The sequence below is a fragment of the Haliotis cracherodii genome, unplaced genomic scaffold, assembly GCF_022045235.1.
Source record: "Haliotis cracherodii isolate W230 unplaced genomic scaffold, xgHalCrac1.p SCAF_17, whole genome shotgun sequence".
Classification (NCBI taxonomy): Eukaryota; Metazoa; Mollusca; class Gastropoda; order Lepetellida; family Haliotidae; genus Haliotis; species Haliotis cracherodii.
In genome coordinates this window covers 24,440,025-24,466,372 of record NW_027266272.1, presented here as the reverse complement: position 1 = coordinate 24,466,372, position 26,348 = coordinate 24,440,025, and the positions used below count along the sequence as shown (strand labels likewise).

Genomic DNA, 26,348 nt, shown 5'->3' with positions numbered 1-26,348 from the left:
TAAACATATCACCGAGACCCCCCGGGAAGCTTTAAAGAAAAGCGCTCATGCAAATAGCGATGGTGTTTGTCGATCATAACGTGCAAAAGGCGATTATTTGCCATCTAATCGATATTTGATCAACAGTTTTGTTAGTGATCGATCAACAGGCCCGTCGTACCTGTAAACTGAAGATCAAAGGGCGCCGACACACTCTACGCAGGTGTAACTATATACCCTATATAAGAGTAGGTAAACACATATTTGTAAACAATAAGAACGCGGATCAATAGGGTTTAGAAATATGTTGATTTTCTGTGATTAGAAATATCTTGTCTGAGAGTGAGAAGCCAAGCCATTGCACAGAGCATTGCTTTAGCATAAATGACAACCCGGGTATGCACTATGTTATGGAATTAATCTGTATTTAAAGTGAGTGAGTGAGTACGGTTTTGCGCCGCTTTTAGCAATATTCCAGCAATATCACGGCGGGGGACACATTGTCCCCATGTCGGGAATCGAACCCGGGACTTCGGCGTGACGAGCGAACGCTTTAACCACTAGGCTACCTGACCGCCCCTGTATTTAAAGAAGGGGAAGATACCTTTAGCTTGTTTTCTTCAGAAAACAGTTGCAGTGTCATTAAATCAGTTGAAGTGATTGTATATTTGAAGATTTAAAAGCTTTTCATGTATGTGGTGTTGTTCATAGTAATTGCGTGTTCGGTATGTCTTTGTATATATACGCAACAACAAAAGTTCCTGTGACACCAATATTTTAGTGTTTTTCAAACAAGTAAAGTTTGGTTTTCAATATTGTAGTACATGTATGGAATCAACTCACAAAAACGCAACTGATACAGAAAAGCATGCATTTCATGCAAAAGTTGACTCTTATGCAAGCCCCGTGCATTTCACTACCCAAGAATGGGTATAAAAACACGTGCGTTAACGGGATTCCATATGCATTGTTCAGCATCGTGCTGACAACAACCACTCAGAAAAAAAACAACAAATTTACGCTATTATTCAACATTACGAAATTCCACGCCTGTCCGAAAACGAGCGTCTGCGAGCCATTGGTACGCTTGAAGCATGATGGAGTCAACGTGATGTTGCAAGACAATTTAACGTCCACAGAAACACCATTTGAACACTTACAGGAGTCTTGTATCTGTTGCAAACCGAAATTGTTTCAGATTTGGTAAAAAACATAACTTTGAATTAAATATTATTCAATGTCACAGGAACTTTTGTTGTTCAGTATATTTTCAGCGTTGTTATGTATGTGTACTACGTTTTGGGTGTAGTTTGACGTCAGAATGTTAAACATATTTACAGTTTTATTTACGTAACCTTATGCATGTTTGTTTTATGTGCACAACGTGTATGGCTGCGTGTGCAGCATTGTGTGATGTGAAACACTTTGTGCGTATGTGTTTGTTTACGTGAGAAATGGCGAGGTATAACCTGTCTGACAACTAGCCACTTTTCTTTCTAAAATATCTTCTTATTATATTCATGAATAAGTATAGTGTACTTTCCATTAAAGGGACTATGATAGATCTATTTTTGTCATCAATTTATTCCGTACTTGTTGGCCACGGGCCTTTTTGTACGAACGAAATACAATTTAGGTGCAAACAGTATAAAATAAATTTCTTTGCTTTTCTTATCAACAAATTCAGTTTTAACATAACTGCATATTATCCAAGTTGGAGCATTTATGTTCTTAAAGGGTTCGCATAAAACAATGACTCTGCTGCATTCATGTTGATAATAGGGTCTTGCGATGTCAGAAAGGTTTAGAAAGATGAAAACTTTAGATTTTATGAAACTTTGGCTTAAATGGCTAAAAGCTGGATAAATTACCAAAAAGTGATATTCATTTTCGATATGGTTTAAGTTACAAACTTTACATTTCTAAGTTCAAGAGGAATACTAAAATGTCGCCCACGTTCAATTTCAAAATTGTGAGAACTAAGCCGAAAACGAGTCAAATGTGGTCCTGAATTTATTTTACAGTAACCCTACACATACAGTAGAGTAGATCTATTACTACACCCATGATTGGATCAGTGTGCACTCGATTTTCATTCTCAGCTCCCCGAGGAGTATACAACCCAAGCTGCCTGAGGCGCTAGAAGTTTAACAGCCATATTATCTCATCCTACCGGGTACCCATAAACAAAGGCATATTTCGAAAAAAGTCACTTACCTAAAGAAACACCACATGTGTTCTGTGTGCTTCAGTGTAGGGCAGGACGATTTCGAGTGGTCATTTCACATGATGAAACTGGTATGGCTTTTTAAGGAAAAAAAGAGAAATGTTTCGAACTTTAAGAGGTACAATAAGGACTCTAACAGAACTTTGTTCCACCTCTTTGCTCTGTTTCATCAGTATCTGCTTATAGTCAACGTGGGTCCAAGACTACCTCAATTTTAAATATAAAAAATATTGTTAAGAACTCTAAAATCAGCTTTTTGACTCATTCCTGCCTTACCTCTACATAGAGCATAGTTATATGTTAAAAACATGCAAGTGTTGAAAAGACAAATGGATAATTATCATTCAAAATAATGTTCTGTGGTTGCTTAAAGCGCTTATACGAGACAGGAAAGTTAAAAGTAAAACTCAAGAAATATACACGTATACAGTTCAGTGTAAAACATTTGATTTTTTTTGTAGAACCTCACCCTGTCCTGCCCTCTATCTAGGAGTTGTGTGTACTTGTATATGCAACACATGTAATTGAGAGGAATTATGTACACAGCTATAAAAATAATTCGTGGGTTTATGTATTCCTTACAGCCTTGCTCGTGGCTTTCGAACAAAAATAATGTGCGCAAAAACATTCACATACTATTCAAAAGAGGTTAAAGAAACTATTTCATACTACCATAGTTAATACGTCATGGCAGATTAACTATAGTAATATGAAAGAATCGGATGTTCCTTAACATCTTTTAAGTGGTATATATTACGTTTTATATAAAAAATGCTTTATTCGTAATACAAACGCTTAATAGTTTTACGTGAGGTTTTGTAATACACTTTTTTCCTTCATATATTCAGTTTAAGAAATATGCCTTTCGATAATTAATTTTGAATGTACACATCATTCATGAAAAGTCATCAACAAGCGTATCCGATATTTTGTACACACGGACTCCAGAATATCTACAGATATACATGTATATCTCGGGCCTTATTGGAAGAGTGAGTAATGTGTCACTCGCTGCTTATCATATGTAGACGGGGTCCTGGTTGTATTTGCGCTGCATCACTTTTGTGTCGTGAAGAGCGTATTCTTTTCTCGATCTATTTCTAGCGAAGAAACCTTCTGGTCTGGATTTGGTGATGAAAGACAGAGCATAATGACGGGCAAATCTGGATTCGTACCACGATCTGCGGATCCTAGAAAGAATAAGGGGCATAACTCTGGAGTTATTTTCGGCTTAGGGTTTGAATGAAGAATCACGTCGCACCGTGAACATTGTCATTTACCAAGTCTACTCAACACAAAGGCTTACCGTTATACTTTCGTATTGCATTCTGTGAACCTAGGGGAAATTGTTTTTGCACAGTAGCGTAGTATTAATCTTGAATGAACCCACACGGAACTCATTTTATGAGGAGGATTAAATATATGAAGGTGTAAAGGAAGAAATAAAAGACCCATGCCTTGTCAAGCTGTGTATTGTAACATATTTAGCACAGAGTCTAGTTAAGCGGTATTACATAGGCAGTATGTCAAGCTGAGAAGTAGCTGTGAGATTAATTCGTCTTTATCGGCCAGGCTAGACCCTAGGTAGAGACACCTACGAAAAAAAGAACACTGTGTTCGAATGGACTGTAACGTATAAATGTTACGCTGACACTGCAGTGTAAATTCAACAACATAAATCACTTTTTTGGTTGTCGCAATTTTATTGTTTACCGTATGTATTGCATGAAGTTTATGTATTGTAACGAGCATGATACAGCCTGTGTGAACACATGTCACTTTGCCCCATATTTACCGTTATTCCTAAAAATATTATGGAAAATTTTTTGAGCGATGCTCTTGGGAGGATTTAACTTTTACATAGTACTGTGATGAAACATTGGTGCTGTATCTATATCTATTTTCAATTACCGGTTTCAAATGGAGGTTTACAGTATATCTCGCAACTTCAGTTATTTTTAATTAGGAAGACTAGTCCCATAAGGATCATAAGATCTACAGCATACATCGATATCTCGATCTCCTGGATCTCAATAGTGCAACTCACTCACGACGTCCGTTCTCTCTCTCCCCCCCCCCACCTTCCCCCCCCCCCCCCCCCCCCCCCACACACACACACACACAACCCCCACCCCCTCTTTGCCCCTCATCGCGCCTCCTTGGTCCAAGCCAACCTACCCACACCAAAGGAATTCCGGGTTATACTGGACGTATGGATCGGATGGTCAGATGGTCAGACCGTTGCTCAAAATATCAGTCATTGGATTGTCTTGTTCAGACTCGATTATTTACAGGGTACTGCATAGAACTTGAATAATACGCTAAACAACATTCATTCTCGTTCTAGTTTTCGAACTGCTTAGAAAAAATCTTAGTCATTCGATTGTAAACTTATCACATGTTCGCAAATATATCTGTTGACATTGGTCGCAATGTATTTGAAAAATGAACTTTACACTTATCGAGCTAACGACTGATAGCGTGTCCTTGTTAAGGCAAATCCTACACAGTGAAACTGGTGAGACAGACAATGTAATCATAATTCTCTTAGCCTCACGTCACTACAGAGCTATGTAAAATCAATGTTTTCGAATTAACGCGCAATGTGTTTACATGTGTATTTCCACAACAGAGCTATGTAAATTCAATGTTCTTAAATTAACGGCCAGTGTATCTGCATACGTGTGCGTTCGTGAAACGAAATTGATTATGATTTGTTTGTTCGTTTGTTTATTGTTTAACGCCGCACTCAGCAACATTACAGCTATATGACGGCGGTCTGCAAAATAATCGAGACCAGATCTGGACCAGACAATCCAGTGATTAACACGTCATGAGCATCGATCCACGCAATTGGGGTAGGATGACATGCATGAACCAAGTCAGCGAGCCTGGCGACCCGCCGATTATGAGCCAGTATATATATATATATATATATATATATATATATATATATATATATATATATATATATATATATATATACATATACATATATATATATATATATATATATATATATATATATATATATATATATATTTTGAACAATTATTGCGCAATAGTATTTATTTGCCATAAGGTTAGAAATAACTAGTTAATAAAAATCGAATGAGAACTAGTGCAAATATCATTTCATCGCGCAACAGTGTATTGTTTTACCTCATCTGGACGGCATTGTTGACGTTATTGTTACGTAGGGTTGGAATGACGTCATGCTAGAAAAGACGACATAACTGAAGATTATTGACGTCATTCGACATTTGTGGTTTTTTAAGACGGCTGATTAGCTCAAAAAGTTGTAAAAAAATACTGTGTAATAAAAATCAAATACAGTAATGTACGGTTATTACACAATCAAAGGGAATACAAGAATTCTGACACTTGTTTCGTAAAACCAGTATGACACATTTGCTCATACAATAAACTCTATTTATATTTTCAAATATAATAGCCGAGTGAATGCAAATAAACGTCGTTCTGACATAGAACACGATTAACAGCGTACTTCCAATGAGATATACAGGAGAGCATGAAACGAAAAGTATTAATTATGTGCCAAATTCTATTGCATGTACACATTTTCAGAAACGATATATTTTTTCCAAATATAATGAGTGGGTGAGTGAGTAAGTTCATATACAACGTCGTACTTACATAGGTTATAAAATATGCGAATACATCAAATCATACATTTTACGACATGAACCGTGGCACAAAAAGAAATGTGTTCAGGGCCAAAGTATATTTTTTTGAATTATTGACAAAAAATACTTTTTTTCAAATATTTATCGAGTCTATTTTTCGAATACATCGAAGGCGCGATAAAGCTGTTCCCAAAGAGCATATATTGATACATGCCCATGTTTAGATTTATGTTTCAGTTTAGACGTCTTTTCCAGCTCAGCCTATGTTGTTTTGACATATTTATCTTCGTCATTAATGATCAGAAAGGCTAAGTTTTAACCCCGCGTAAACAGCCCCGGCTATATGTGTTATCGACGCTGAAACATATTGCCAGCCTTCGGTATGATGACAAGAGTGTGTGTGTATCATGGGGCGGTAACTGGTATACGGTGGTACATGCGCCTGTGATTCATTGAAACACGGCTCTAATAGTAACACGGTCATATTTAAAGCAGTATTCTGTGTTTGTACTGCCCCGAAACACGGCTCTAATAGAAGCAGTATTCTGTGTTTGTACTGCCCAGAAACAAGGCTCTAATAGAAGCAGTATTCTGTGTTTGTACTGCCCCGAAACACGGCTCTAATAGAAGCATTTTTCTGTGTTTGTACTGCCCTGTAACACGGCTCTAATAGAAGCAGTATTCTGTGTTTGTACTGCCCCGAAACACGGCTCTAATAGAAGCAGTATTCTGTGTTTGTACTGCCCCGTAACACGGCTCTAATAGAAGCAGTATTCTGTGTTTGTACTGCCCCGAAACAAGGCTCTAATAGAAGCAGTATTCTGTGTTTGTACTGCCCCGAAACAAGGCTCTAATAGAAGCAGTATTCTGTGTTTGTACTGCCCCGAAACACGGCTCTAATAGAAGCAGTATTCTGTGTTTGTACTGCCCCGAAACACGGCTCTAATAGAAGCAGTATTCTGTGTTTGTACTGCCCAGAAACACGGCTCTAATAGAAGCAGTATTCTGTGTTTGTACTGCCCCGAAACACGGCTCTAATAGAAGCAGTTTGCTGTGTTTGTACTGCCCTGTAACACGGCTCTAATAGAAGCAGTATTCTGTGTTTGTACTGCCCCGTAACACGGCTCTAATAGAAGCATATGTCATGAGGACACAGGAAAGTATAGTAAACTGCATATGCCATTAGAAACAGGAAAGTGTAAGAAACTACCAACACCATTTGGGAACAAGAAAGCGTGACAAACTGCATATTCCATTAGGAAACAGGAAAATGAAACAAACTACAGATGCCATTAGAAATCTGGAAAGAGAAACCACCTGCATACACCATTAGGAAAAGGAAAGTATAAGAAACTGCATATAGCATTAGGAAAGAGGAAAGTATAAGAAACTGCCTATAGCATTAGGAAAGGGGAAAGTATAAGAAACTGCATATAACATTAAGAAAGAGGAAATTATGAGAAACTGCCTATAACATCAGGAAAGAGGAAAGTATAAGAAACTGCATATAACATTAAGAAAGAGGAAAGTATAAGAAACTGCCTATAGCATTAGGAAAGAGGAAAGATAAGAAACTGCATGTAAGATTATGAAAGAGGAAAGTATAAGAAACTGCCTATAACATTAGGAAAGAGGAAAGTATAAGAAACTGCCTATAACATTAGGAAAGAGGAAAGTATAAGAAACTGCATATAAGATTAGGAAAGAGGAAAGTATGAGAAACTGCATATAAGATTAGGAAAGAGGAAAGTATAAGAAACTACCTATAACATTAAGAAAGGGGAAAGTATAAGAAACTGCATATAAGATTAGGAAAGAGGAAAGTACAAGAAACTGCATGTAAGATTAGGAAAGAGGAAAGTATAAGAAACTGCATATAACATCAGGAAAGAGGAAGGCATAACCGTGTTTCTACAAGAAAGTGTTCGAAACTGCAAATACCATTAGGAAACAGGAAAGTGTTCGAAACTGCAAATACCATAAGGAAACAGGAATGTATGACAAACTGCATATACCATCAGGAAAAAGGAAAGTGTGACAAACTGCAAATACCACAAGGAAACAGGAATGTATGACAAACTGCATATACCATTAGGAAACAGGAATGTATGACAAACTGCATATATCATTAGGAAACAGGAATGTATGACAAACTGCATATATCATTAGGAACAGGAATGTATGGCAAACTACAAATACCATCAGGAAACAGGAAAGTATGACAAACTGCAAATACCTTTAGGAAACAGGAATGTATGACAAACTGCAAATACCATTAGGAAACAGGAATGTATGGCAAACTACAAATACCATCAGGAAACAGGAAAGTGTGACAAACTGCAAATACCATAAGGAAACAGGAATGTATGACAAACTGCATATACCATCAGGAAACACGAAAGTGTGACAAACTGCAAATACCACATGGAAACAGGAATGTATGACAAACTACAAATACCATCAGGAAACAGGAAAGTGTGACAAACTGCAAATACCATAAGGAAACAGGAATGTATGACAAACTGCATATACCATCAGGAAACACGAAAGTGTGACAAACTGCAAATACCACATGGAAACAGGAATGTATGGCAAACTACAAATACCATCAGGAAACAGGAAAGTGTGACAAACTGCAAATACCATAAGGAAACAGGAATGTATGACAAACTGCATACACCATCAGGAAACACGAAAGTGTGACAAACTGCAAATACCACATGGAAACAGGAATGTATGACAAACTACAAATACCATCAGGAAACAGGAAAGTGTGACAAACTGCAAATACCATAAGGAAACAGGAATGTATGACAAACTGCATATACCATCAGGAAACACGAAAGTGTGACAAACTGCAAATACCACATGGAAACAGGAATGTATGGCAAACTACAAATACCATCAGGAAACAGGAAAGTGTGACAAACTGCAAATACCATAAGGAAACAGGAATGTATGACAAACTGCATACACCATCAGGAAACACGAAAGTGTGACAAACTGCAAATACCACATGGAAACAGGAATGTATGACAAACTGCGTATACCATTAGGAAACAGGAATGTATGACAAACTGCATATACCATCAGGAAACAGGAAAGTGTGACAAACCGGAAATACCATAAGGAAACAGGAATGTATGACAAACTGCATATATCATTAGGAACAGGAATGTATGGCAAACTACAAATACCATCAGGAAACAGGAAAGTGTGACAAACTGCATATACCATCAGGAAACAGGAACATGTGACAAACTGCAAATACCTTAAGGAAACAGGAATGTATGACAAACTGCATATACCATTAGGAAACAGGAATGTATGACTAACCACAAATACCATCAGGAAACAGGTAAGTGTGACAAACTGCAAATTCCATAAGGAAACAGGAATGTATGACAAACTGCATATACCATCAGGAAACAGGAAAGTGTGACAAACTGCAAATACCATAAGGAAACAGGAATGTATGACAAACTGCATATATCATTAGGAAACAGGAAAGTGTGACAAACTGCAAATACCATTAGGAAACAGGAAAGCAAAAGAAACTGCATATACCATCAGGAAACAGGAAGGCATAACATTGTTTCAGTGGAGTGCCTCCTTAACCCCTTTAAGTAGCGAACGTGACACAAAGAACAAAGGTGAAGACATGTTTTACAGCACATCAGAGTGAATATAATGAGTGACATATAAACTTAACGTTAGTCCTTATGTTTTCCAGGAAATGTTATCAAAGGCTCCTTAAAGGCACCTTATCGTGTGTACTATTTCTTGCTTGCCTCAGACGTTCACCACCGTGACAGACCAAGGATCATAATCGTGACGTATCTATGATTCACACAGAAGATAAGCAGATCCTGGTACCGCTAAGGTAGTGAGGTGAAATTGGGTTTAACGTCGCGTCCAAGATTATTGCACTCATATAGCGACGTGTATGCACGTGTGAGTGTGCGTGGCTGCTTGTACTAGTCCGGACTGATGCCGTTTTAAAGTGCTAGCACACTGAGATACCATGCATGCTAGTTTAACAAGACACAGTATACCGACTCCGAGCCGACCAGACTTTGTTTTAGCCCCTTGACGCCGAGCGACAGACAGGGTAACAACAAGTACCAACTTTTACCTTCTTTTGGTATGACGCAGTCGGGGATCGAACCCATGACCTTCCACTCTTCGGGCGGACACTCTCTCACTGGACCACGGAGGGGTGGTTCGGCTAAGGGTTGAAACATTGCACTAAAGTAAATGCCATATTGTTTCATGTGTGTCACATTACATTTCAGGGTATTATTGTAGTAGTTGGAGTTGAGGGATTTATTGAATGGTGTTTTACTCCTCCTTGAACAATATTTCAGTTTTATTAGGACAGATCAACCTAAATTGGGGAAAAAACTGGAGGTGATCGAGGTCATTGAGGTTAATCTGGGATTCGAAACAACGATCATTAAACCCTGGCACGCCCAAGGCACGCAACTCTGCAGGCTTTCATATCTCAATATCCTAATCTGATGTTTAATGTAGTATTTATGAATATTCATATTGAGGATCACGTTGTCATACATTTCAACATCAAAATAAAAAGATTGTCTTGAAAAGATTCGTCGTGATTAAATAACGAAAAAGGATCAAATGACAACATTTTTTACACTCTAACAGACACTTAAATAACAAAAAAGTAACTTAAAGAAAACATTCCCCAGTCTTTAAGACAGTTATTTTTTACCTTGAGTATATCCTGTTACGAAATTCCCATTCAACCTGCCCTGACACCACTTGCTTAGGAACTCAATGCACACGTTCGTGAAGCATTGAAACATTATAGAAACCGCAAATGTTGCGACGAAACATTTCACTTGAAAGCTCTAAACATTTTAAAACTATATCCCCACTCACCTGTTTCCTATGCTACAGGTAAAGCCAAGTGTGTACCTGTGTTCCCCCGCACAGGTAACCACAGGTAGCACGGCTTGATTACAGGTATGTAGACACTACGGTTTCCACGTGTGGGCAGGTATTGTGTCGACACACAAGTAAGCTCTTTACGCTACCGTCTCTGTCATCGACGAGTCGGAAACCAATACGGTAAGGTCAATCAAGACGCCACTTAGGAAAAGAAAAAACCGAAAGCAGCCATTAGATTCAAAGAGAAAATACGGATTTGATTACCTTGAGTAATGTTTGCTTGAAGGTGTGGATTGTTATGATTTAAGAAGCACTTTGAAAGATGTAAGTGAGAGGGTCGTTTTTGCGCTGACAGTATTAAGTTTGATATGCGCTTGTTTTAACACGTTCCATTGTTGGAGAACTGGTGGGTATTCTGGGGCAAAAAGGTAACCAGTACCCCATATTTGTCTCCTCGTGGAGATTTGGGGTAAAATAGGTCCCCTGTCCCCCATGCTTCGCTCTTTTGGGGAATCCGGGTCAGAATAGTCCCCAGTACCCCATGCTTGTCTCTCTGGAGAGGTTATTGTGCAAAATATGTCCGGTACCCATGCTTGTCTCCATGTGGGTATTCCAGGGCAGAAAATGTCCCCAGTGCCCCGTGTTTGTCTCCCAGTGGAAATATTGAGGTGAAATAGGTCCCCAGTATCCCATATCTTTCTCCCCGTGGTAATTTCGGGGTAGAATAGTCCCCCATACCCCATGCGTGTCTTTCCGCGGAGATTATGCGGCAAAATAGGCCCCCAGTACCCATGCTTGTCTCCATGTGGGTATTCCAGGGTAGAACCGGTCACGCGTACCCTATACATGTCTCCCGCGGTAACCCCGGAGAAAAATAGGTCCCCAGTACCTTATGTCTGTCTCCCCGGGTGATTCTGGGACAGAATTGGTCACAGGATTAAATGGGAAAAAAACTGAGGGTCAGTCTGGTTCAAATGGACGTCATTGTACCTGGCGTCATGGGTCGTTGCTAAATCAATCACTAGTCTGTCCAAGACTCAATTATTTTAAATCACCGTATAACAAATTCTACCTAACTTTATTCCATTGTAAGAGAACTTAATGGTTAATTCAGAGAGAATGTAAAATCGTATAACGCTGCTCAAACTTAACAACTCTCCCTCTTTCTCTCTTATGTTAACTCTCTTTCTCTCACACACTTGTAAACTCTCTCACACTCTCTCTCTCACTCTCACTCTCTCTCTCTCACACTCTCTCTCACTCTCACTCTCTCTCTCTCTCACACTCTCTCTCTCACTCTCACTCTCTCTCTCACACTCTCTCTCACTCTCACTCTCTCTCTCTCACACTCTCTCTCTCACTCTCTCTCTCACACTCTCTCTCACTCACACTCTCTCTCTCTCTCTCCCTTTCTCCCTCTCACACTCTCTCTCTCACTCTCTCTCTCTCACACTCTCTCTCACTCTCACTCTCTCTCTCTCTCTCTCAATCTCGCTACGTTGATGTATATATTATCGAAATACAATTACAATACTGATACCATTATTACACAACATTCGCACTAGTTAAACTACCCGAATAGTAAGACCAACACCTCATGCTATAGCAACAGTGTCACACTAGTGGAACAACTACTAGTAATTCACAGCTATCGCACTAGTTAATTTAATGCCCCCAGTTGCGTCCATAAATGAAGGCTATCGGGTCCAAACGCCTCTTACCTCTTAGATGTCCTTCACACAGTCTTCTGATGGCCAGGGAATGGAACTCTGCATTCCGAATATTCATATATGTAAACATTAATTACAACCGATGGCATTCCAATAAAACCACTGAACATCAAATCCCACAGAAACATCGGCAAGCATTTTGGCAATTCCAGTTCTTCAAAAGTCTTGTATGATCGTCAATATAATACACATATTAAAGAACGACCGCGATCTTTGACCTGTAGTCCTCATCACTACGTTGTATTGTGCTGTGTCGTGATAAATATCTTTTCACAAGCTGTCCAAGCCTAAATTGAATCAGAACATTATTACGTCTGTGTAATACATTCCAAATCAGTACCACGTCAACTTACAACATCGGTCGCCTTCCGTCCAAATCGGTCTCATATTCCACACATCACTGTCGCGGGTTTGTCCACGAACAAGCTCGGAATGAATCTCTCAATCGCTGCACAACCTTACGATCCACGAAGACACACGTTCCATATAAACGTAAATTATATTTCTATATCAATCCCGCACAAAATAATAGCCCCGCATAAAAAGTAATTATCTTATATCGAACTAACAGTACAGCTTCGGGTATGTTCAATAGGCTTTGAGCGTTTCCATTCACCTCTCAATGGCTTTGATAGAATGTATTAGCTGCTAGGTGGGGTGGCCGTAGGCAGAAAGCCTAAGTCTCCGCGGGGCTTTATAAACGGATAGGGTGGTTAATATGGCTCGCAGCAATACAGTCTCACCTTGACTTGTGACCATCGTACTTCGCTCTTATTGTTATGATGATGGCAGAGTGTCATGCGTGAAGGAGGGTGTTTGTAAGAATATTGTTGACGTTGGTGTATGTTAATACCAGTACGTGACATGTCACACGGAAGTCACGCTTGACTGATTGGGCGATTGAAAGAGTGTTTCTGACGGTTGTTTTGCAGCATAAATCGCTGAACCTTGTTAATCCGAAGCTGTGGGGCTATCCAGATATATACTACTCGTCTTTTAATAGGGGAAATATTTCAATATACACTTGACATATTATGTGAATCAGTGTACCATCTATCTATGATAACTTGGCTTCTATTGTCTATTGCTAATCGGGGGCACGGGTGGCCAAGTCGTCTAAGGTGCCGCGATTCGCTGTGCAGAGTTGCGTCCCTTGTGCACGCCAGAAACCTATGATTGTGGGTTCGAATCCCGGTTCGCCCCGATTATGTTTCTAGGTTTGTCAGCACCATACCCGTGCTCGTGGGTTTCACCGAAGTGGTAAACGTCTTAGACATGCATCATTTCGGGCTTTCCTCCCACATTAAGCTGACACGCCGTGATATAACTGGAATACTGTTAAAAGCGGCGTAAAACCCAACTCACTCACTCACTATTGCTAATCACCTATCAGCGCCAATCATCTGTTGGCTTCCTTTGTTAGCTTCTACCCTTTGTTAATTTCCACCTTATCTTATTAATTTTGTTGTCCTTACATGTACATATATATGCTCTCTGCCTCATGGCATTCATTCACCTGATGAAGGAGTAAGCATATACTCCGTTGTGTTCCTTATAATAAAGAAGTTGACATCCATATATTCTCTTCCCTAATATCCTTCCTGAGTCTAAAAATAATTTTTCAAAAATCCCAGTGAGGAGTAGAGCTAGCTAGAGCTGGCTAGACTTGCTTTTGTATGTGTTTTCTCACAAAATAAATATTTTTCCACAGTCATGGTGCAGGACTAGTTTTGTGTGAGTGAGTCGGGTTTTAAGGGTCTGTAACCATTTGATTTTCATCGCGCGCGCATGTGTGTATGTGTGTGCGTGTGCGAACATGCTGGGATTGAGACCAGCATGTTTATTTTAAATGATTTTCCAAACTTAAACAGGCACTCAATTCTTTTTTCAATAAATAAAAACAACAAATTATTCCTTGAAACTTTAATATAGTCTGCAAGACACGCCGTGATATAACTGGGATACTGTTAAAAGCGGCGTTAAACCCAACTCACTCACTCACTCACTGCAATCCAGTGATTGATATCATGAGCATTGATCCACCCAATTGGGAAATGATGACATGCTTCAACCAAGTCAGCGAGCCCGACCGGCCGATCACGTTAGTCGTCCCTAGCGAAAAGCATGGGTTGCTGAAGATCGTCGGATCGTCACGGGTCCGTCACGCATTATTACCGGCCGGTTTAGCATAATAATATGCAATTACATTGATGGTAAGAAATTTACTGTCCGGATTAGATATAATGGTACATTTTGTATACACAGAAGTATAATTTTTCGCTTTTCATAAAAGTCTTCCGATAGGCGGATAAGCAGGGTTCGGACAAGCTGGGTTCCATAGTTTTTGTACTATTGCGGACAGTTGAATTCATATGGTCGCGCATATCTTTCTGAAAAAAACTCGATAAAAATCCACAAAATAAGTACGAGCCAAATATCAAGCGGAATAAATTATGTCAGCTTTGTTCTTTTAAGTAGCTTTCAGAATTATTTAAATAATCTCCCTCCGGCACGGATGTTAATTCGTTACAAATAGTCTACAGTTGATCTAGTGGTAGAGCGTCCGCCGGAGAGCGGAAGGTCCGGGGTTCGATCCCCGTCCGCGTCATACCAAAAGAGGTTAAAAGATGGTACTTGTTGTTACCCTGTCTGGCGCTCGGCATTAAGAGGTTAAAACAAGGACTGGTCGGCTCGGAGTCAGTATACTGTGTCTGAGTGGGGTATTCATGTTAAACTGCGGCATGGTATCTGAGTGAGCTAGCACTATAAATCGGCATCAGTCCGGACCAGTACAAGCACACACAGACACACACACACACACACACACACACACACACACACACACACACACACACACACACACACACACACACACACACACACACACACACACACACACACTATACGTCGCTATATAAGTGCAATAATCTTGGACGCGACGTTAAACCCAATTTCACCTCACCTAGTCTACAGTTGAAAGAAGACCGAGACGTCATAAGTGTATTTTAAGTATAATCTTATATAATCTTAAAATCGATTCCAAATGCCTGAGTCAAGAATATATGTCTTTGTCGAAACAGATATACATGTATTTAGTGTGTTTGTGGGGAAGGGGCGGTCGGGTTGCCTAGTGGTTAAAGCGTTCGCTCGTCACGCCGAAGACCCGGGTTCTATTCCCGACATGGGTACAATGTGTGAAGCCCATTTCTGGTGTCCCCCGCCGTGATATTGCAGGAATATTGCTAAAAGCGGCGTAAAACCATACCCACTCACTCACTTTGTGGGGAAAACTTTGGCGCAGCAATACGCCGTGCAGAGTTGCGTCCCTTAGCCATTGCGGATCCGAAAGGGGCGAGGTCGGCCGATTGGGTCTCAAATCTCTAATGATAGCTGCGAAATCATAGCGATGTTCTGTTCTGCTGCTACAGTTTTACTATCAGGCATCTACTGGTCTCTGATACAGAGCTACATTTAAATCTAGACATCAACGTTTTAGTGTAGCACAACAAAATTGAGAAAAATTTGGAATAAACGTCAGTGAGAAATCCCTCATTGAAATGCGTGTGAGAGCTTATCTTGTGGTTTACCATGAACGGTTACTTTTGGATTATCTGCCCTTGGGTAGGGATTTGTGAATATAATGGCGTTAGCGGAGGAACAGCCTCGTTCGTTAGTGGTCCGTTTTTAAAAGTATTGAACATTGGTTCTAACCTGACACACCCCCCCCCCCCCCCCCCCCACACCCCCCCCATCCCCAAGGCCAAAGAGGATATATTAAATGAGGAGTCCAACTCAAGTCTAGAATGAGTTGGCAAGTCTAGATTACCTCAGCGCTAGGAAATTAAGGAATGTTCCGGGTTCCATTTGAATTTTGAATTTTATTTTGTGGCTATGTATTCCCAGCATGGATGCAATGTATGAAGCCCATTTCTGGTGTCCCCCGTGATACTGCGGGATTACTGCTAAAAGCGGCGCAAACGCATACTCACTCACTCTAGTAAAGCTTACTCACTCTCTCTAGTCGTGCCTTTCTGTCGATGAATCGATGTTAGTGAGCTCAAACTCCATTCACGCCACAAAGCCCGATGTTCATACAGTTTGGCCCTCATTCATACTCCAATGAACTCACTCAAAGATAATTCTTAACTAACTAACTAACTAACTAACTAACTAACTAACTAACTAACTAACTAACTAACTAACTAACTAACTAACTAACTAACTAACTAACTAACTAACTAACTAACTAAATAAATAAATAAATAAATTGAATGTGATTCCATGATATGTGATTCAAAAAAATCTGTTGAAGGAAACTCTGGAAAATTAATATTTTGTCCTCTGGTTTAGTCTCCAAATAAACATGCTTGTCCTAAAAATACGGTAAAGTACGGTTATAAAGAACCCAAGGGGACTACTAATTTTAGTTCGTTATAGTCGTAGTTCGTTATAAGCGTGTTCGTTATAACCGTAGTTTACTGTATCTGCCTTATGAAACAAGCATTCAGTTGTTCGGCTTCTATCAGAGTGGGACACATGTTGGTCTCTAATTAATAGCATTGAGACCCGTCCTTGGATATAAAGTCTCCGCTCAGTCCAAAGTAAGACGCAATATATGCAAATAGTGCACGGCTGTTGCGATATCACTGTTATCGTCGTTTAACAAAGGCGAAGATAACGGTCAAACGGGGAAGGTGTAGACACATTGTGGCAGATTTGATCGGTGACACAGATCTATATGCTCAACCCGTGTGCACATGTCAGTTAAATGGTTAATAATCAGGACAGAGGTAGGTTCACGTTGATATACTTATGATTTCAATTTAAATCACCGAATCCATTTTGAGAGGTGGGGGTGACGTGAGGTGGAATTGGGTTCAAAATTATTGCACTTACATAGCAATGCGCATGCACGTGTGTGTGTGTGTGTGTGTGTGTGTGTGTGGCTGCTTGTACTAGTCCGGACTTATACAGGTTTTACAGTGCTAGCCCACTGAGATACCATACTGCAGTTTATATTGAATATCCCACTCCAACACAATACCAAACAAAGCCATACCAACACTATTTAGCGGCAGTCGTGAACCTATAATGTTTAATAGTTTGTCTTTAAATTGTGTATGCCTGTTTTCTGCTAAGCACAATATAAAAATGGCCGTCCTGTTGTATACATGAATATCAATATCAGTAAAATGGTCATTTTTACTCGGACGTTCCGTCCGGAATTAGTTTTACCCGACGACACAGGGAACCGTTGTACTACTATGGCTACCTTGTAGTTATAAATTAAATCACGAATACCATTCGTGACCAACTCGTGTTATTCCGGGACCAGCCGAATAGCGACTCCATTCTTGACCAACTCGTGTTATTCCGGGACAAGCCGAATAGTGACTCGTGCCCCTCTCGTGGCCATTTTTGCGACCGGATTCCGTCTTAGTGCAAACGGGCATACCTAAAACAATTGTCAACTCGTTGCGAAATGGTTCACATATATTTCCCCATATATTATATATATTTCAGATGCAATTTAAATTTTTGGACATGCGGGTCGGGTAGCCTAGTGGTTAAACCGTTCGCTCGTCACGCCGAAGATCCGGGTTCGATTCCCGACATGGGTACAATGTGTGAAGCCCAATTCTGGTGTACCCGCCGTGATGATGGTGGGATATTGCTAAAAGCAGCGTAAAACCATACTCACTCACTCACTTATACAGTCGAGGACATCATCCATTATGGGTTCACATCATAACTTACATCAAGATAATCGACATGTGATGTCCATTCAATGAGAAGGTGTCCAGCTCCCATACCCTGTCAGTTTCACTACCGACCTTTCCATGCCTTTGTTTGGCGGATACTAGTGTGGTCCCGCTCTGCACCTTCATACATAGCTAGACTTCAGATATGTGTCTCCGTTTCACGTTTTCTCCATCTGTTTTTGTTCTTCAAATTCAGCTTTAAATTGGTATGAAGGACTTCCTTAACTTTGACCATCCTTTTATAAAATGGAATGGCCCCATGTCTATTCAGGTGATGAACTGCCATACTGACCTGATTGGCAGAAAACGAAAAAAGCATGGAGGCTTTTGCAATTTCCTGAAAACTATTCCGTACGAAGCAGCTCTTTTGTAATAATGATAAACGTCCAAAAGGAGCAGTGCCAGGGCAAATCATACGAGCATAAAACCCGTTACCAGATCCACCGGGGACCACTACTTTCAGGATTTGTACCTCAGGAACCGATTCGTGATGGTGACGTCATCATCTGCGAGCACCCTTTTTCGTCGAGTCAGCGGGACAGGGTCTAGGAGCTCCTATTCGGGCTGATAGACCGTTCCGTCCTAAAACGCCAACGTGGACGTCAGAGTCTTAGAGATGCACACACTGAAAATCAGTGGCAGAACAGGAATTGGCAAAGAGTTCTCTTCTCTGTCGAGAGTTGGTTCCAACTCTTCAGGGCTGATGGGAGAATCAGAGTACACCGCCGGCAAGGGGAACAGGAGGCATGTTTCTGTGTTTGGGAGGTCGCACTGATTGGTGCAGGTAGCGTAATGGTGTTGGGAGGAATCAGGTGTGGCGTAAACACAGATCTGGTCGTTTTCGGTGCCAAACTGACTGCCCAACGCTGTATCGATCAAGTGCTTCATCCCGCTGTCCTCCCATTTCTGCGGCACTACCCAGACAACCTGTTCCAATAATGTCAGACCGCACTCGGTAAGGATTACGATCAACTTTCTGTACGCCAACGTCTTGTCCTGGTCGCTGAGATCTCCCGACATCTCCCCCATAGAGCACCTTTGAGATTTTCTGGATCGCTGGTGTAGAGCACGACCATTTCATTCACTTACAAGACAAGGCCTTGCTCAAGCACTGGTTGAGGAATGGCAACGGATTCCAGTAGCCCTTATCAGACGTGTGACGTTCGGCGACAAGTTATAGAATGTTTACATGACAATGGAGCGTTGGCCGATCTGTGATCTGTGATGCCTCCTCTTCAAGGTGGCTTTATTGTGTATGAGCGCACTGACCACGTGTTCGAATACTGAACATTTGACCTCACCTTTATAATTGTGCCAGGGACGGCATTATCTGTTTACATTATGACAATGTCTACATAACACATGCAGCTATGCCTTTAAAGGCTTCAAATTGAAATTATTTTGTTTTAAATAACTCAGTTGACTGTATTTTCAGAATATTCGATGTTGTACATGGACACCTAAACATACGTTGAGCATTAACGATTCTACGCTGGATGAGGTGGAGGTGGGCCACATCATCTGCAGAATGAAAAAGAGAGCAGTTATACCTATTAAAATCTTTATGGTAGTTTTCAGACGAAAAAGAATGAGAAAATGTCTACACGCCTCAGGGACGCAATTCTAATCAAATTGTGGCATTCATCACCACCTGCATTCTTCTGTAACCTGAAAGACCAGTTGGTCTCGTATGTGAATGGCGGCACCTTTGAGTGACTAGATCAACTGGATCAACTAGATCAAGAATTAATAATGTGTATGATATCTTAACTTTGGACACATTCACGTCTACTTTTCTAAGCGATTTGTGGAATCCAGATTGTCAGTAGGGCTGTATTCCTGGCAGCAAACCTGGGTACTCTCCCAAAGTCAGTCAACAGATTTGGAGGTACCAAACCGAAAAAGGCATCGAGTAGAATTTGGAATCAGACAACTTGGTACTCGTGATGAAAACGTGACATTTCAAAAGCGAGGTCCGCATATCTGCCATGTTTTTCCTGAATCTTGTCAATCACATTTGTGTCAAAAGGGACTGAAAATTAATTCAATGATATAAATAATTTCATTAGATTTATCAAAAAGGACAAGATCAGGTTTGTTGGCATGGATAGGCCTGAGGCTGTATACGGGCCTATTCCAAAGAATTTTGTATTTATGATTTTCCATGACATCCTCTACATATTATGGGTCGTACCATGGATGGACCTCTGTGTCAAAACCACAAGAATGGCGAAGGTGGTATTAAAAGGATCGCGCCACTCCATCATGTCACTTAAGATAATGCGTTTGTGCCAAAGCTGGGAATTCACTGACACTGTGTTGGGACTGTGTCATATACATTTTGCTGCAAAATCATGCATTGACCGTTTCAAGTGGGAAGTGACTGGTAGTGAGAAAGCAAACAGTAAAACCTTCTGTTTCACTTTTCAGGCAGACGACTCCATCCAAACAAAGGACTCTGCGGGATTGTTGATCTTCTCAACACACTGCACATAAACTCGATCCAGTGTCTGGGATGATTTTATATTGCACTTCGCTTTGCTGACACTCATTTCTGTAACGTCCAGTAGCACAGAACAATCAACAAAATCAACATGTCCCGAACCCTTGGCGTGTTTAAAAAACTGTGGAATGAATGTCTTGTTTTCATCTTGACATGCTTCACAAGAGGATCATCAGACAAATAAGTGTGCACAAAAGTGCACAATACAATTTCATCATGAAGAGCATCCACGTTAATCAAACCACGCCCTCTCATAATAATTGGTAAACAAGGAAAAGCTAGGGTGGTGGGATCTATTGTCGGACATGACTCTTCGTGTGAGTTTGTCAATACCGTGACATAATATGAAAGGACGAGTACAGCATACGTATATGTGGCAATGACTTTATTGTGAGCGTTCAGCTCTGAACTCTGATTTTCTTAAGAGTACTACATTTGTACTCTGCCCCGAAGTTTTCCCTTGATATGGGCATTCTGGAGTTTGTCCCTAACCTGCATCCCTAAGTAAGTGTAGGCCCCACCTTCCACGAGATGGTCAATAGCTTTCCCCCCAGGTAAACTGACTGATCCTCCCTTTTCTATCGTACCAATTTTCAGATGAAGAATGTTGCATTTGTCGAGTCCCGAGGACATGCCAATATCATTAGAAAAGGACTCAACAAGGAGAATTTTTAGAGTTAATTCTCCATTGGCAAGAAGTTAGGCGTCATCCATGCAAAGGGGGTGAGTAAGGGGTGTTGGTGATCTGTGCTGAGGGGGTCCAGGATTATAACTATCCTCTTTGCTTAGCAAAAAGCTAAAAGGATTTAGTGACAAACAGAAAAGCAAAGGAGTAGAAGAGTCGCCCTGAAATATTCCTCTTCTAATAGAAATTGGTTCCGAAGTCACCTCCTGCTCGTGTCAATACATTCCAGTGACTTCAAAATGCAGAATCATAAGCTTTTCTGAAGTCTATCCAACACATTGAGGGGTTACGGTGGAAACCTCTTCAAGGCTCATTATCTGAACCAGCAATTGACCCCTACCTCGTACAACCCCAACATCCCTTTCTGACTCCTTTCTGCTTCATGTAAATACTGTAAAGCGTTGTATGATGACACAAGATCTGTCAGACACTCTGTAAATATTTTGTACTGTGTGTTCAGACACGTTTTTAAGGTCAGTCAAATCATCTTTCTTTGGGAGTAGTATTGTTCGACCTTTGCACAACATAGGAGGAACATCCCCTGTATCCACAAGAGTGGAGGAGTGAGTGAGTGAATGAGAATGGTTTTACACCGCTTGTAGCAATATTCAAGCAATATCATGGCAGGGGACACCAGAGATAGGCTTCACACATTGTACCGATGTGGGGAATCTAACCCGGGTCTTGGTCGTGACAAGCGAACGCTTTAACCACTTTACTACCCCACCGCCCCTGTATACATAAACAGTGCAGTAATTGTGTTCGGACACATGGGAACATTTTCCCAAACCGGTTTCGAATACCATGAGGCCTTGGCGCCGTATGGTATTTCGACTTTTTAATTAATTTTTTTTCAGGAAACAAGGTGTAATGAAACACAACAATGGTGACTTTTTATTCTTGTACATTATTATTGTAATCCTCTCCCCTTAGTTCCTCGAGGTGGCGGGGGCACGGGTGGCCCAGTCGTCTAAGGCGCCGTGATTCGCTGTGCAGAGTTGCGTCCCTTAGACACGCCAGAAACCTATGATTGTGGGTTCGAGTCCCGGTTTGCCCCAATTATGTTTCTAGGTTTGTCAGCACCATACCCATGCTTGTCTGAGACCTGCATCACTTCGGGCTTTCCTCCCACATTAAGCTGACACGCCGTGATATAACTGGAATACTGTTAAAAGCGGCGTTAAACCCAACTCACTCACTCACTCACACTCCTCGAGGTGGCAGTTATCTGGGATTGACCACAACTGTGTCCAAAACCTTTCACTCGAATCAAAATGTGGGTCTTTTCGCATCAATGCCAGTGTTTGCACTTAATTGCCCATAAAACTGTTTTTCATCAGTTTTGAACAGCTTATTTTGTTTTATGAAATTATTTTTATTTTATTGTCCCACTTTCTTTTTTTTCTGTTCAAATCTTTAACTTTGCATTCAAGGAATCAAGATTTTGATTTAGAATTTTCTCTTTTGTTGTCTCACACTTTGCATTTAGTTTTTTTGCAAATTGATTATTGGCGTTTTGACATCGGTGCTCCTGGGGAACGTAGTTTCAAGCCAAGTTTGACTGGGAGCCGGTTTTAGTTTTGATCATTTTGTATGCAGCAGCATACACGCATCAGTTATTGTCATGTAAAAAAACAGTCTGCGTTGAGAGTGACAGAATGTAATTGAATTTATCAAGCTGATTCTGTTTGAAATGATTGGTTCAGTTGTTTAATTGGCCTCCGTTTCTCAATCGGTAAATCACAGATTTGATTATAGAATGACATAAATAAAATATGCAACGCATCATTAGAAAGATCATTGACAGAAGAGGGTTCGGAATCGGGAGAAAACTCAAAATCTTCGAGGCCACCAGGAATTTCATTTTGTGACCCATATGTGGGTCACGAGTGACAACTGCGTCAGGTAATTTAGGGAGATTAATGCGAATGATCATCCGCAATTTCGGGTCTTCTACTGTTGGAGCTGAGGGTTCATGCAAAGGTGCCTGTCGACTGTTGGCAGTTAACTCACCAGGTTCACGGCGCATTTATTATGTTAGTCGCCGGAGCTGGTCAGGGATTTTTGTGGGGGGTGGAAAAAGGCGACTATGGTTGTCGTAAGAGCCGTCATGTAGCTGCAATATTGCTGAGTGCGGCGTTAAACGACAAACAAACAAACAAACAAACAAACAAACAAACTTCAGGGGAATAAATCCTCCCTATCTAGTCCCACCACGGAGAGGCATTTTAATTTTTTTCTATATTATTATTGTTAACTGATCAAGAGAACGATCATAATAATATTATTCCAGTACAAGCTTATCAAACCATTGCAATAATTGATCTTTGTTCAACATTTCGACCTTTTCGGATAAACACTGTTATGTTACTAAACCTGGGATGCTCAGTGAATTAATTTATCATCTTTATGCGATTTTTGTCTTCCAGGACTGTCAAGTTCAACTTTAAGATGACGTATGACAACCTTCCCAGAATCCCCCCAACCGGGGATCGCAAAACCCGGATTGTGCTTAACTTCGTCTTCACTGTAGGAATCGTCCTGGGAAACCTGCTGGTGCTACTCCTAGTCGTCGGTTCCAAGAAGCTGAGAAGGTCGTCCAAGTACATCTTAGTCGCCAGCCTCGCTTTCGCCGACCTATCAGATGGAGGTTTACTCCTACCCATGTGGACCGACATCTTGATTGAGCAGAGAGTCAACTACAGCTGTTTGGCACGCTATCTAGCAGGGGCTTGTGGCAACAGCGTTGCTACAGTTTGTAGCCTTTCTGTAGTAGCCCTTAATACGGACTTCACATTTCGCAGAGCGGTCACCCAGTACCGTGGTAAGTTACGAAGTGCCATAACAACCGTCCTCCTCATGTTGTGTTGGATCGGGCCTTGTGTATCGTTAGGGCCACTCATTGCCATGGGGATGCGAAACTCCGACCCTGCCCACTGTTTCTTTACCTTGGATGAAAATTCTAAATTTTTCATATATCTGGCGTTTTTTATTCCGTCCGGAGCAATTATTATTTCGTCCGGATTTGTGATATTTGTACACTTTAAGACAAAAGCGGGAGGTTACTCTACCGACACAGCTTTTCCTTGTGACGTTTTCGTTACGGCGTGTGTGACGTTGGGATTGTATATCCCCTTCGCCGTTCTACAGCTGAACACCTACGACTGTCATCCTAATGAGTGTTATATGTATTTTGTTTCAAGATTTTTTATTACTGGAAATCTTGTGTATGCGAAGTCGGCCATACTTCCTTGGATTTGGCTGTGTAGTAAAGATTTTCGAGACGAGGTCAAGGACATTTTCTGTGTCAGGACAAGGTCAAATAATGATGATGTTGGCACCATTGATCACTAATATGCTTAATGTTGAAATTATATTCATGCACTACGGAATACTTATTAATTTATGTGTGTGTATGTGTGTGTGTGAGTGTGTGTGTGTGTGTGTGTGTGTGTGTGTCTGTCTGTCTGTCTGTCTGTCTGTCTGTCTGTCTGTCTGTCTGTCTGTCTGTATGTATGTATCGCACTCATTAAATTTTGACTCATACATAATTGGTTAACACAAATAGAAAACGGTTGGCACAGTCATTCATGACGACGCAATTCGCTGCGCAGAGTTACCTACCTTCGGCGTGCCAGACACTTATGATCGTGGGTTCGAATCCCTGATTAGCCATGATTTTATTTCACGGTTTGTCAGCACCATAAACGCGCACGTGAATAATCGAGTCTGGACCAGACGCTATGTTCTGTAAATAATAAGTATTTTAGTATTGGTAGCGGAAAACTTGTTAACTGAGATTGTTCGTGGCTTTACCCTTGAAGGGGGTTGAAGTAGTGTAAAATGATTGTCCCCCTGAGAGGGTATGTCAGACCACGTCATTCAAAGTAATGTTTTTTAACACAATTTTAATCGTACTATATATGTTCATTTAACCTGGCTAAATTTGTCATTAATCGCCAACAGCTGAAGGGATGATGTAAATCCGGCTGGGGTCCATGCAGGTAGCAAAAGTACTGTAAGTCCCCATGGACCCTAGCATGGTGATCTACCTTCAGCTGCTGGCGAACTATAGCCCTTTTTTATATTGAACCGTAATTTACAGTGCTATCTTTTTTTTTTATAGTTGTATGCTAGTTTTAAATAATAAACTGTGATATTCTAGTAATTTTACTGTCTATCGATGACAGGTTTTTTATTAAGTTAAAAATGTATGCATTACAAATGTAACATTTCTCGTCACGATATGGCTGAAATATTGCCGATGTGACGTAAAGCATTAACTCACTCACTCACGCATTCTGGACCAGACAATCAAGTGATTGACATCATGAGCATCGATCCACACATTTTGGATACGATGACGTGCATCAACCAAGTGAGCGAGCCTGACCATCCGATCCTGTAAGTCGCCTCTTACGACAAGCATAGTCGCCTGTTACGGCAAGCATGGGCTGCTGAAGACCTATTCTACCCCGAACCCTCTCACTGGGCCTGGTTACACCATAAAAACGTGAAAAGATAATTCCACAGTATTCTGATATATTCTGTATTAATAAACTGTTAGTATCAATACGGAAAACCGTACACCTATTCTGACCCGTGAAGTTCAAGGTTCGAATAGGTCTTCAGCAACACATACTTGCCGTGAGAGGCGGTTGATGCATGTCATCGTATCCCAATTGAGCATATCGATGCTCATGATGTCAATGACTGGATTTTCTGGTCCAGGCTCCATTATTTACAGATCGTCGTCATATAGCTGGAATATTGCTGAGTGCGGCGTTAAACAACAAACAAACAAACAAACAATGCTGAGTGCGGCAAACAAACAAACAAAACAGAACAGATCTCGTCCTCACTCTCCTATTCTGCAAAGGAACGGCATCACTATAAACTGA

General features: G+C 40.7%; 1 protein-coding gene across 1 annotated transcript; it reads left to right on the top strand.

Moving 5' to 3' along the window:
• Positions 1-15,540: 15,540 nt before the first annotated feature.
• LOC139464719 (5-hydroxytryptamine receptor 1-like) lies at positions 15,541-24,803 on the top strand. Its single transcript, XM_071246234.1, has 2 exons — positions 15,541-15,614; positions 23,877-24,803. The coding sequence occupies exons 1-2, from the start codon at positions 15,541-15,543 to the stop codon at positions 24,799-24,801; spliced, it is 999 nt and encodes a 332-aa protein (XP_071102335.1). The 3' UTR covers positions 24,802-24,803.
• The last annotated feature ends 1,545 nt before the right edge of the window (positions 24,804-26,348 follow it).